We start from the raw sequence: 14,521 nt of genomic DNA on the forward strand, positions 1-14,521 counted from the left end.
GGGCCTTCATCTCTCCACACCGCGGTTTCCTGATCTGTAAAGTCAGATAACAGCATTCCTGCCTCACAGGGCCGATGTAAGTTAAGTTTTAAGAGATAACACACATCACTACCAGGTAGTATGCCTGCTACATATTTAAGTGTTAAATAAATCTCAGCAGCAGATGCTACTGCTAGTCCTCTTGGCCAGCATTTGCACTGACTTTGAGAGTAAGATGCTAACTCTTCAGACAAGTTTTTCAGGCTCCCTTATGGTCCATGCTTCAGGAACATGTGCGCTGACAAATGAGATAATAAAGATGACTTCACATTTCATCAGATTTTTGAGCCATTGTGACACTTTTATTTTCTTGCAGCAAGTTAGTGGAAAGGCCTACATTTTCATGGTGAAATCTCTTACTACTGAGCACTTTTTAAAGTATGCAAGTGATTCAACTAATGCCTAGTTCTCTCTAGGAAATTCCAGATGTCTGGTATCTTGAGGGAATTTCAGAAAGCTCTCTAATCACACTCCCTTTATCTAAATACAGTAAACGGAAAACTTCATGTAAAAAGAATTATAGCGATGTAGCAGCCGTGTCCTCTGCTGACCTTTGATGAGAAAAGATAGCAAGCTGTTGCCTGACTGTCAGAGGCCAGCTGTTTCCTCTTTAAAATCTAATGTTTTAGAGAACTGACTGGGTGACATGTTGTCCCCTGTGCTTTGTCATGTGGTTGTGCTCCTGAGCCTCACAGTGACACCAGAGTAATTATGAAAGGGAACAACGACATGAAAAGAGTCATGGCGCGGAGTCAAGCACATCCTAAAGATCAGAGCCGGCCTGCTGCTTTCTCTTCCTGCCTCAGCACTGAACGTCATCTTTCCAGGATATGCATTATTAGCATATGGATTGCTCCAAGATGCCATATAACCCTGCTTTGGAGTGAAAAAAAAAAAAAACCACTCAGCTATTTTTTCCTTTGTTTATTTAAAAATAATTACCCAGAAAAACATCTGGAGAAACGTCATCTTCCCTCTTCAAAAAAAAAAAAAAAGTCCTGGGAAAAAGTCACACTGCAGAATCTTGCTTTCACATATACCACAAAGCAGACTTCCACCAAGTAATAATAACTTAAAAAGAAAAATCAAAGGCGTTTCAGAGATACTTATTTTTTTCTACATCCCTGTGGTTTGAATAGAGGAAGCCAAGAATTTCCCAGGGATGTTTCTCTTTTACTTTGCTTAGTGATAAGCGAGTAATACCTCAAGTAGGATTTTCTTAACCAAGGGATTCTTGGGAGACTAAGAGTCCCAGAAACATTTCCATATAAAGAAGTAACTTCTGGAGTTCCCTGGTGGCTTAGCAAGTTAAGGCTCCGGCGTGGTTACTTCTGTGGCTCAGGTTCAGCCCCTGGCTCGGGAACTTCTGCATGCCATGTGCACGGCCCCCTCAAAAAAGAAAACTACTAAAAAGATGTACTGTGTCCAGACCATCAGAAATTCAAGTACTTTATAAAGAAAACCAAAGCAGTTTTTAAAAGGCACAGAAATAAAAGGAATACATCGGAAGGAGGAAAAAGCCCTCATGTGGTAGTCAAAGTTAGAAACGAAACTTCTCCAGTCACTCATTCTTAAACATCTCTTCAGTAAATTAATTTGAAGTAAGATATTCCTTGTTTAGGAGACTGTACTTTGATTCATGGTCTAATTCTCTGATTCCTTCCTGGCTTAGGGAGACTGCCATAATGAGCGGCACTGCTGGCAGGCCAGTGAGATATTTAGTTCACTGCTTGTGCTTTCTTCTGCTGCATGGGTGGATGGAGGAAAGAGTGGTTTCAGATAGATACTGAATTAATTATTCTTTTAAAAACAGGCTGTCATGGGAACAAAATGACTTAAGTACAGACATCTGCTTACATAGAGAGATTTCCCACGTTAGGCCTGCAGTCAATATAAGAAGACTGTTGTAGATACATTTATTTGGTTAGATTAAGGACTAGCATTTTAGGAATATATACGTAGTGAAATTATCCTACATTTTTGGCCTGTGGGATAATGTGCATGTACTGCGGCCTGGCACTTTGCTAGGTAGAAAGAGAACTATTAAAAAAAAAAATGTGGTTCCTGTTATCCAGGGATTTTCATAGTCTGATGAAACAACAGTGATTCATGTAAGAAAGTGGAAGTCCTGTGTTGTTTAATAATGTGGGCAGTAATATTCAGTAGAGAAGGAGATTGGTCATGATTCGCACAGTCCATCTTTACTGTTAATGAAGGAAGTGAGACTTAAACTGGATCTTTGAGAGTGGGTAGGATTTGGAGAGGAAAAAGCATGAAGATACTCTGGAAACACCACGAAGTAGACATTTCATGGAATGGAGATGGTGGCTAGCTAGCCTGACTAGTCAGAAGGCTCCCTGACAAGGGCTGAAAAGTAAGAGGTTGAACAAGTAGAAGTTGGAAGACCCTTCCAAGGGAGAGCTAGAAAACGAAGCAGTGCATCTTATATTTGATATAGTGAAGAGACAAGGAGCAGTGGATGATGGAGACATTGTTTAGGAGACAAGTCTGAAAGTAAGGTACAAGGAATCTCAATAATAATCAGAACCCCAGAGTTCAGCCAGAAAACTGTCACAGGAAGGCAAGTGTATGTGAGCATCACATATTGGCTAAAGGGAGGAAGAGACTGAAAGAGAAAATTGTTTAAATTTAATACCAAACAGCTAGTTACAGGCATGAAGGAAGGGGAAAAATCATGACCCCAGGTCCAAGATATTAGAACAGTGATAGTGCCGTTGATCGTTGATCGCAGTGAAAGAACTAAGAAGTATGTATGCATGTGTGTGTCTTTGGGGAGGGAGAATGGAGGGGAGAGGAGTTTGGGCAATGAAGAAAAAATAATACATTGTATGGTGGTTAAAAGAGGTAAAATGAGAAGATCCCATCGTGGCACAGCGGAAACGAATCTTCCTAGGAACCATGGGGTTGCAGGTTCAATCCCTGGCCTCGCTCAGTGGATTAAGGATCCGGTGTTGCCGTGAGCTGTGGTGTAGGCCGAAGATGTGTCTCAGATCCTGCATTGCTGTGGCTGTGTTGTAGGCCGGCAGCTGTAGCTCCGATTAGACCCCTGAGCCTGGGAACCTCCATATGCCGCCAGTGGGAGGCACTAAAAAGCAAAAAAAAAAAAAGAGAGAGAGGTAAAATGACCAAATGTGTTTTGTTGGTTTTGTTTTTTTCAAGACTAGAGATTCATCAAAATCAGAATAAAAGAATTTCCTGGTAACCACAACCAGAACATCCTGCCCCGTGGTCCACTCTGCTCAGTGAAAGAGGAACCAGGGTCATGAATGGGCGCAGTGGTAATAGAGGGTCAGCAGGCTCTGAGAGACTTAAAAGGGCAATAAAGACTGCAGGAATCCCAATGTGTGAGGTTCAGACTGAGTAGAGTCTGTTTCAACCAGGAATGAGATCACCCCTGGTAAGGTCGGAGAGCTTGGGAGATTGGAGATCTGAATGTGAATAAAGTGCAAGTTCATTTAGTCCTAATGTCTGTAGCTAATAATAATAGTAATGATAATAATAGAAGCTAACACTTAACATAGCTTTTATCATGTGGCATTTGATACTCCTTCTAGCACTTTATATACATGAGTTCAGTTGGCTCTTAAACTACCATGTAGGTGATGTGATGGTTATGGGGCCTGGATACAAATTCGAATTCCTGACTCCTCCTCTCACCATGTGACCTTGGGCAAATCATTTAGCCTCCCTCCCAATATTTCCTTCTCTGTATAGTAGAATCATGACAGTACCTGTCTCACAGTGTTTCTTAGATGGATTAAGGGTATGAATGGATGCAAAGTGCTTGGAACAGGACCTGGCACAGATGACCCCATGGGTTTTAGCTGTTCTCACAGAGAGATGCTGTTAAGGACAGATGCAAGTTCAAGATCTTGCTTTGTCCCAGGGAGGAGCAGAGACTGCCTGGTGGCATCTAGGAGCTGTAGAACAAAGAAAGGAGTGTCTATTGTTGATGTGAAAAAAGATAGCAGAGTCAAGGAGGTCCAAGAACTGGGGTCACAAGGCCAAAAGAATCATCAACTTGAATGTCTGTGATCACGGAGAAGAGGAAGTAAAATAACCCCTGACTGAAAAAAGGCAATAGAGATGATTTACAGAGAAATTGTGAAGTTAAGAATTAAATGGGTTGACCTGGGCTGCAAAGAGGAGCTAAGAGATTTGTGCCCAGAGCAATATATATGGATGAGAAGCCAGATTAAGTATGGTTGTTGGAGTCAGTGATAAAGGAAGACTGTGCTGGGTGACTGTGTTTATCTCATGGAACTTTCATATTCTATTGATTTCTAAGGCTCTGTATTTCTGGGACATTGGCCTTGTTTCTGCACCAGCATCCTGATTGGCACTCTCAGAGAGCTGGACCAACAACGGCAGAACAAGAGTAGTTGCAGGGAGGGCGTGCTAGTCCATTTACTGCTGCCGACATCAGTGGGGGCATAAAATTGCAGTAGCAGAACTTTACTGGGTCCTTGTGACATGACCTCAAATAAAGAGGCAAACAGAGCCTTGTGATTGAATGAGTAAAAAATAACAGGATATAGGCTACTTTGGTTTCTGTGAATATCTTTTTTTCCAATAAATAAGTTTAACTTATTTATTACTGTAGGTGTACAACAATCATCACAACCCAATTTTTATAGCATTTCCATCCCAAACCCTCAGTGCGTCCCTCCACCCCTGCAACCTGTCTCATTTGGAAACCATAAGTTTTTCAAAGTCTGTGAGTCAGTGTCTGTTCTGCAAAGAAGTTCACTGTGTCTTTTTTTTAGATTTCACATGTAAGTGACAGCATTTGATGTTGGTGTCTCATTGTCTGACTGACTTCACTTAGCATGATAATTTATAGGTCCATCAATTTGTTGCAAGTGCCGTTATTTCTTTCCTTTAGTGGCTGAGTAATATTCCATTGTGTATATGTACCACATCTTTATCCACTCCTCTGTCAATGGACATTTAGGTTGGTTCCATGTCTTGACTATTGTATATAGTGCTGCAATGAACACTGGATCATGGGTCATGGTTTTCTCTGGATAGATGCCCAGGAGTGAGATTGCTGGATCAAATGGTTGTTCTATTTTTAGTTTCCTCAGGAATCTCCATACTGTGTTCCATAGTGGTTGCACCAATTTACATTCCCTCCAACAGTATAATAAGGTTCCTTTTTCTCCACACCCTCTCTAGCACTTATTGTTTGTAGACTTTTTGATGATGGCCATTCTGGCTGGTGTAAAGTGGTACCTCATAGTGGTTTTGGATTTGCATGTCTCTAATAATTAGTGGTGTTAAACATCTTTTCATGTGTTTATTGGCCATCTGTATGTATTCTTTGGAGAATAGTCTGTTTAAATCTTCTGCCCATTTTTTGATGGGGTTGTTTGTTTTTTTGGTATTGAGCTGTAGGAGGTGTTTATGAATATCTTTGTAAACAGGAAATTTGGGGCATTTATCACCCTTTCATTGATTCATAAATCCATATTTTTAGAATATAGGTAAAGGCAAACACATAACTTGAATTCATCTATCTCACAAGCCAAGAATTTTCTCTCATGTCAAACAGTCCTTTCTGCATTGTCGAAAATTGTAATGTGCCTTTGAAGTTTTAAACGTGTTTGTGTTACATCTGCATAATCACATTTCTAGCCCAGCTTCTAACCATGTCAATGAGTGGCTTCTGTGTGTGGAGGGCAGTGGGTCATGAGCCATGGTCATGCAGTGAAGAGGACGTGTGTGAAGCCTGGCTCTGCCATTTATGTTGATCGTTAACAAGCTAGATAATCTCTCTGAACTTTTGGTCATCTAAAAAGCAACTGCTGAAATGCCAGTTTTAGAGAGCGCCCAGCCTGGGTCACCCTGGAGGCCCAGCCTCAGACAAAAGCTGGAGTGTACATCTCTTATTGTGCTTGTGATCCCAGGGAGCAGGAATGCAGACGTGGGTGTGAGAAGCAGAGAATGAAAAGCCAAGAGAAGGGTAGAGTATCCAGCTTCCACCCATTCAGGCAGCTGGTGTTCATTCAGCCACGTGGTTTTTTGTTTGTTTTTGTCTTTTTGTATTTTAAAAGGCTGCACCTGTGGCATATGGAGGTTCCCAGGCTAGGGGTCTAATTGGAGCTATAGCTGCCAGCCTACGCCAGAGCCACAGCAATGCCAGATCCGAGCCAGGTCGGCAACCTACACCACAGCTCATGGCAACGCCGGATCCTTAACCCACTGAGTGAGGCCAGAGATTGAACCCGCAACCTCATGGTTCCTAGTCAGATTTATTAGCCACTGAGCCACGATGGGAGCCCCCAGGCCAGGTGTTTTTGAGACGTATTAGGACATGAGGCCCAGAACTTTTCGCCAACAGGGACAGGAGGGGGAGGGACAGCTGACCTCAAACCTCTGTGCACCATTGGTCACCAGCGACCTCACACTCTAGGCTGAACAAGCATGAGTGCAGAGAGCATTCCTGTGGGTGGAAGTGAGAGGTGTTCCCCTGGGCCAGGATGAGGTACCTTCTGATGGGTTCCTTATGCAGTCTGCTAAAGCATGCAGGAAGCTGGACCTCCATCGGTGGCTGAAGTATGAGAGGGGACTGAGGATTTTAATGTGGTGAGCTGATGTGTCGCATACAGGATTATTGTAAAAATTACATATCAGCTACTGTGCATAGTGCCTGACATGTTATAGGCTCTCAGTAAACAGTATTAGCTTTCATCCGGGAAAACAAATCTACCAAACACAAGAGGTTTATAGTCTAATAGAGTAGTAGACTTCTAAACACCTAACACCTGGCCAGATAAAACTGATATTAAACTAATACTGTATATGCTTGGATTTCTTATATAAATGAAAATGACATACTCTAGAAGCTTTTCCTTTTCTAAGTGAAGAGAATGAGGAAGGCTGCAGTTATATTGAAGCTGACTTTAGCACATCTAGTCTGAATGATGAGAAAATGCTGCTGACGGGAGTTACCATTGCAGCTCAACAGGTTAAGAACCTGACATAGTGTTCGTGAGGATTTTGGTCTCGCTCAGTGGGTGAAGGATCCAGTGTTGCCACAAGCTGTGGGGTAGGCCCCAGATGTGGCTTAGATCCCGAGAGGCTGCAGCTGTGGCTAGGCTGGCAGCTGCAGCTCGGATTCAACCTGTAGCCCTGAGTCAAATCAGAGCTTCCACATGCTGCAGGTGTGGACCTGAAAAAGAAAGAAAAAAGAAAATGCTGTTGTCAAAACACATGGCAGAGTTTGGAAAGGAGATCATTGATTCTGTTTAAGCCAGACCCTCGGTTATTCCAGGCCATTTCCCTCCATCATCTCATCTGCCCCTGTGGCTTGGATTTCTAAGCACATCTCCCTCTCCAGAGTGGACCTCAGTACTGACATTCATACCCACTTGGTTGTACCTCAGGCACCTTAAAATCACTAGATCCAGCACTGGGATCATCATCTTCCCCTCCTTCATCCCCTAATCACCTTCCCCCTTTTCTCCCATGTCAGTAGATGACCAGGAAGAAGCCTAGCCCTGTGCTTTCCCCCTTCATCTCCCCCATCCCCACTCGTTCACAACGTCAGGATGCACTCCAACTCCTAACTAATCCTAAGCAGCTCTCACATAATCTGCTTGTCTTTGTTTGGGATTCTACCCAGGCTGTCTCTTGCCGAGGTTACCAGGACAGTTCCCAGTAGTCTCCATGCATCTCCAGTCTGGATTCCAGCAAGTTTATCTTTCTTACAAACCTCATTTTAGTCCATCCATTGTCTTCTTACTGTCCAGTGATAAGCACAGTATCTGGCCCATTGTGTAACTCACTAAATATGGAAGGAGCAGAGAAGACCAGCAGGCAGAAATAACTCTGGGAAACGTTACAACAGTAGTGGAACATGCAGTTTGGGAATCAGCAATACTGTGGTGGATTACACTTTATTAATTTAAGAGTAGATGAGATGACCCATTCTCTTATATGTTTTTGTTTTCCCTTAAGCTTCTGTCACCCTACACATCCCCCCCTCCCTGGGGTTATACTTCTTTAGCCTTGGGTAGCTTCCCTGTCTTCAACAAATTAAATGCCAAGGAAAATAATGACTCATGTATAAAGGAATAACAAATCAGTTGTATTATCTAACACTTGTTTTGTGCTTTATAGTTTATAAACCCGTTCTATAAATTCAAGAAACAGAGACATTTAGGAACTGTAACTTTTTCTGTTTCTTTTAAAAGAAGAAATAGTGAACACTGTGCTTTTTTCACATGTGAAGACCGGTCACGAGAAATAGGAAGTGGAGGACTCCGTTTGTCATAAGGGACTGTTACATATAACAAATTCGCTATAATATTCCTCCCGTTCACTACTCTCAGCCAAACAGTCTCTCCTCTTTTCCCCAAGCTCAGTATAGAGCACAACCACGATGTTCCCCTGGTCCCAAACGGGGAACATTTTCTGACCCAGCTGTCTCCTTCCTTTCTCCAAAGTGCAGGGACCATCCCTCTTTTCCTGGCCTCTCTTCACCCACACCTCAGCCCGTTCCATTTTAGTCTGCTCTTTTCTCATACACAGGTACCCATCAGGATGCTGACCTTCAGCCTGACTTCAGAGGAAAGGCTTGCATGGAATTTGTTTCATATTTTAAATTAATTGCAGTTTCGAAATTGAAAAATAGTGACACATCTATTTCAGAGATTTTTTTCGTGTGTAGAGAAAGAAATCTCTTGAATTTATTCCTTCTATTTGAATATTAAAACCAATGAAATTATTTATACTCCACACCAGCAGCAGTTACATGGATACTTGAGAACAGTTTGACTCTTTATATGTATTTCCCAGAGATCACCTCACTCTTTTTAGGAAGAAGAGAGGAAATTGATAAATGATTTTTTGTGAAGTAGCCTCTTTTTCAGTTAACCTGTAAAGAAGAAATTGATAAACTGATATATTGGGGAAAGTGATACTTTTTAAAACCTTTTTTCTTTCTTCAACGCACTGTTTTTCAGAAGTGAACACCCACTAGCTCAGCTCTATTGCCACTCAATCATGGAGCATCATCATTTTGACCAGTGCCTGATGATTCTTAATAGTCCTGTAAGTACCTAATTTATGGTTGTGGAATTTTAGAAGAGCTTTAAAAATTCAGTTTTATTTTTAAGTTTTGGATTTATTCCCAGCATCATAAATTCTTGAGCATGCTTGATTCCTTTTTGGGTAAGAAAGGCAAAGCCAAAACATTGGAGATCTTCACAGCCTCACTTTTCTAGAAACCAAAACTAAATGTTGCCTGATAAGGGAAACTTGGTTACTCACCTCTATTTGGTTATTAGAAACAAATAAAACAGCTATTTTATGGCTCTTAGTTAATTCTGTTTTCATTTTTGTTTTTGTCCAGTGTTGATCTCGGAAGTTTACTTTGACGGGACAATACCTTTTCCTCTTTTTATTGAAACTTCTGACCTCTCATATACATTTTCATTAAGGAATAAAGCTAATCAACAATTTAGCTAAATGAATATCTTTCACTGTGAGAAAGCATATGATATGCTATGCTACACATATTTATTTTAAGGAAAATAAGGTTAAAGTGATATACACGAAAATGTTCACAATGGTCATCTTTGTCTAGTTAAATTATTAATAGTCCTATTTTCTGATTTTATTTGTTCATTATTCACTTTCTCCATTATATACATGCATTACCTTTTTAATAAGAAAGAAGTGAAAGTTATAACAATTATGTTGAATAAGCATCATGCATGGTATATAGTCTTAAAAGCAATTTTACCTCTGTTTCTTTACATTTGCCCATTGGGGCTAGTTCTGAGCCGTAGAAGAAAGCTCACAAGGCTCATAACTGTTCTGGTCACTCTTTCGTAAGTAAAAGCCCTCTAGTGAACTTGAGGTCCCAAAATATAGCATACAGTTCTCAATTTAGAAACCAAAATTTCCAGTGCTGAGTCCAGATCTTGGACTTGATTTAACGTTTCAGGTTCTCCCCTCACTGCCCTGGTTGGTTCTTTCATCCCTACCTTGTGTTTCTTCTTTCATCCCTAACTCCTTCACTTCTCCCAAACTCCCACATAATTTCTTACTCCTTTGGATATGGAGAATAGGAAGGGAGAGAAGAAAAGGGGCAAGAACATTCTCAACACACTGGTACTGTTATGAATGGTGCTCTTGTGGCGCCTAGTAGGTATTTAAAACTAAGTTCTTTTCTTACGGGAATTCCGTGAACCTGGCCAGGGGCCTTAATGGTGGACTTTTCCCACTGATGTTCCCTTAATGCGAGTCATCATCTCTGTCTAGGTGATCACCTTATGACTCCGTCCTCAGCTCCTGGAAATCTGATTGTTGGCTTTCAGCTCCTTTCTGCTAAGGTTCTTTTGCTCTCTTTGTGGTCCTCTTGAACAAGACAGGACTTAAACTGATCCCCAGCCTCCAAAACTCAGAGAAGGCAGGCCATCCCATACTGAAGCAGCCTCTCCTTCACTGCTTGATCGGAGTGACTAGCCAGCCTGTGTCTCGCCTTTTAGGTTTTCCAGACAGGAGTCAGACACAAGTACACAATGGCCCTGTGCCATCCACCGAACTCCAGGAGACAGACGCTCTATTTTACTTGAGTGAAGGGGAGCACGATCGACCCCACCCCCTCACTGAAGGTGAAGGGTTCAGACTTAAGTGGCCGGTTTTGGCACCTCATATTCTGCACATGCTCTAGAGTTCAGACTGTTTGCTACAGATGTGATTATTTAATATGAATTAGTTCATCTGTGAGTGGGAAGTAAGGGAATGATATTAGAAAAATGTACAAGGTGTATTGTTTCATGCACACGTTCTCTTAGATAAGGTGCCAGAATTATAGGAGTTGAATTTCAGCCTTCAGCAGGGAAGGAAAAAGCCCTCTGCTTGACTTCTGCATGTACAGCCCTTTCTGTTCTAACAATATTGAAAATGGGCGCTTGGCCCTGAGGTGCGTTCCCTCGCCTTGACTCTTGGGAGGTTGCTCTTCCTCCAGTGCCCCCCTTAAACATGGTCTCAGTGATCAGTTCCATCTGCATTGTCCCTGGGCCTCCACAAACCAGCATTTCCACTCAGCTGTTTTTGTGTTTCTTAAATACCCTCAGAGGCAGCCTCTAGACTTGCTAACCTGGCCTGTCCAGTTACCTCCGATGTGCCAATTCTTAATTTGGTTTGTGCTCTGGCTCTAAAGTTACATAGGCTTTGAGTGGCCTTCTCCACCAGTTTTTCCCATAAACCATGTTATTTTTAGTGTGTAGTTTTTCTGAACGGAGACATCTCAGGAATGTATATGTCAAGTTATAGCAAAAACATCTGTACATAGTTGGAGTTTGCCGTCTGCCCTTCAGCTCAAACGTCACTTTAATATACTATTTAGTTTTCTTGCTTTTGTTTTTTTTCTTCTCACTGCACCCATGGCATGCAGAAGTTCCCAGGCCAGAGATCAAACTACAGCCACAGCAGTGACCTGAACCATAGCAGTGACAGTGCTGGGTCCTCAACCCACTGAGCCGGGGAACCCCTTTATACTTAGTTTTTTTGTTTTTTCAACCACACCCTCAGCATGTGGAAGGTCTCAGGGCAGAGATCGAATTCAAGCCACAGCTGTGACCTAGACCAATGCTAAACCTTTAACCCACTGTGTTGGGCTGGGGAACCAGTGCCTCAGCAGTGACCTGAGCCACCACAGAGACAATGCTGGATCCTTAATCTGCTGCCCCACAGTGGGAACTCCCTGTTTAGTTTTAAAGAAAGAAAATATGTTAAGCTTTTTATAAAAAGCATATTTAACAGTACTCCTATCATAGCTACCTGTTACTAGGCAACATAAGTTATTATGTAATACTTAATATATAAGGAATCTGATTGTACATATGGCTGGCCTCACATTATAAGACCTATCTATATATTCTGTCTATGTAAGCACCAACATACAAGAATTTACAGCCTTTGCTTTTGGAAGGGAAAATTAAAATGTAATACCAAAGACGTTTCTACTTTTCCACTTAAAATAGTTTATCTTAAATAAAAGTATCAGAAACTACTTTCTGAATAGCTTTATTTCATGTGGAACCTAAAGTGATTTAGTCTTAAAAATGGGAGTTCCCGTCGTGGTTAACGAATCCGACTAGGAACCATGAGGTTGCGGGTTTGGTCCCTGCCCTTGCTCAGTGGGTTAACGATCCGGCGTTGCCGTGAGCTGTAGTGTAGGTTGCAGACGCGGCTCGGATCCCGCGTTGCTGTGGCTCTGGCGTAGGCCGGTGGCTACAGCTCCAATTCAACCCCTAGCCTGGGAACCTCCATATGCCGCGGGAGCGGCCCAAGAAATAGCAACAACAACAAAACAACAACAACAACAACAAAGACAAAAGACAAAAAAAAAAAATGTTTCTTGTGTAATCGCAGATTCTTTAATTCGACATATGCCACAGTTTCAGCATCTAGTTATCCTCTAACCCGTGTTTGGCCCTGGCCCACCACACTCAGTAGTTTTCTTTCTTCAAAACACCCTTCGCCTCCAGACCCTATTCCTAGGCCTCTGGGTTTTTTCTCAGCCTTGAGGTTTAGGAAACACATCTGACTCAACTCACATATGTTGTTTGGAGTATATTCTGGGTACCAAAGGTGTATTTTACTCAGTTCAAGATTAGAGAGTCACTGTGATTTAAATTGCAGGCAAGAAATAAAAAATGGTTACATAGCAAAAACTTTATATAATTTTCACGTGGATTAGCCACTTTAAAAATCTTCTTTATAATGTTTCAACTCTTGCTTTCTTTATACCACCAATGAGCACACCATTGGCTCATGCCCTCACCCATCTATATCAGCAGCACGTTCCTAAGGAATACACACTGTTTTCAAGATTAAGATAAAACTATATAAATTTGCAACAAAAAGTATCACTGGATTTATTACAAAAACCCAGAGAAATTATTTTCAGAAATAATCAGCTGTCTAAAATTTAATCACTCTGTTCTTCATGTCTATTAATATGGTTTTTGATTTTTCAAAGATTTACTTGCTGTCAGATTATAGCAGTTAACCTGCACAAAGGAAAAAGGTATATAGTTGTTAGATTTTTAGGCCTGGACTAAGGCTTAAGGAGTGGAGGTTGGGAAAATATGCATATTTAGGCTAATGAACCATCATGAAGCTGTTTTTTTCTTTTTTTTGTCTTTTTTTTTTTTTTGTCTTTTTGCCATTTCTAGGGCCACTCCCGCGGCATATGGAGGTTCCCAGGCTAGGGGTCGAATCGGAGCTGTAGCCGCTGGCCTACGCCAGAGCCACAGCAATGTTGGATCCGAGCCACGTCTGCAACCTACACCATAGCTCACAGCAACGCCAGATCCTTAACCCACTGAGCAAGGGCAGGGACCGAACCCGCAACCTCATGGTTCCTAGTCGGATTCATTAACCACTGAGCCATGATGGGAACTCCAAAGCTGTTTTTTCCTACATGACAAGGAGGTGAGGGTGGGAGCATGGAGGGGGAAACATTATTTCATGGTATTTACTCTATGTAAGCAAGTGTCCCCATCTTCCTTAGTTCAAGTACTAGACATGTGTTTAAGAGATGTGACAATATTTTTTTAGATTTTGATTTTATTCTTGTCAGCAGCTTCTCCAGGTGGAGTGTTAATGATGGTTTTCTTTTTTGTGAAGGGCAATCAGATTCTCAGTGGCCTCTCCATTGAAGAATATAAGACCACGTTGAAAATAATCAAGCAAGCAATTTTAGCTACAGACCTAGCACTGTACATTAAGTAAGTTTTAAGAAATATCTTTTTTTTTTTTTTGTCTTTTTAGGGCCGCACCCACAGCATATGGAGGTTCCCAGTCTAGGAGTCGAATTGGAGATACAGGTGATGGCCTACGCCACAGCAACTTGGGGTCCGAGCTGCATTTGTAACCTACACCACTGCTCACGGCAATACTGGATCCTTAACCCACTTCATGAGGTTAGGGATCGAACTTTCGTCCTCATTGATGCTAGTCAGATTCATTTCCACTAAGCCTTGATGGGAACTCCAAGAAATCTCTTGATAAATAGGTCTTAATGTGTTGTTTGAAACTTTAAACATTGCATTGTCTCAAACTTTAAAAACCCATATTGGGATATTTTTATAAGGACAAATGTCCTGGCAAAGCTATTTATCAAACTTTATAAAAGAAAAGCTTTTTTTTTTTTTTCCAGCAAAGTTTATTCCTTTGGCTTATTTAATGCTAGAAATTATACAATACAGAAAATTTCTGATGCTTAACCGCTGGTACATCTCTGTAGCTGTGTACACAGCAAATAACCATCTCAAGGTCACTGCAAGCTAAGGTGGCTGATCTAGAGATTATGTGGCCATTTGTTTCCTCCTTCCCTTCACTCCCCCAACTTATGACCATTTCACAATTCTCTTACATTGTCATCTAAGCCTGTGTGGGCAGAAAATGGAGCTGAATGCCAGACACGTAAATCTTGTGT

The 14,521-nt window shown here is 41.6% G+C and overlaps 1 protein-coding gene across 5 annotated transcripts in view; it reads left to right on the forward strand.

Annotated features, from left to right (window-relative positions):
* PDE5A (phosphodiesterase 5A) overlaps positions 1 to 14,521 on the forward strand; it is a 147,356-nt gene that overhangs the window by 112,709 nt on the left and 20,126 nt on the right. For all 5 annotated transcript variants that reach the window (XM_047751695.1, XM_047751699.1, XM_047751698.1 and 2 more), the window contains 2 exons: positions 9,030 to 9,117; positions 13,711 to 13,811. In XM_047751695.1, the coding sequence (XP_047607651.1) occupies positions 9,030 to 9,117; positions 13,711 to 13,811 (189 nt within the window). The remainder of the gene's footprint in view (positions 1 to 9,029; positions 9,118 to 13,710; positions 13,812 to 14,521) is intronic.

The sequence above is a fragment of the Phacochoerus africanus genome, chromosome 10 (genome assembly GCF_016906955.1).
Source record: "Phacochoerus africanus isolate WHEZ1 chromosome 10, ROS_Pafr_v1, whole genome shotgun sequence".
Taxonomy (NCBI): domain Eukaryota; kingdom Metazoa; phylum Chordata; class Mammalia; order Artiodactyla; family Suidae; genus Phacochoerus; species Phacochoerus africanus.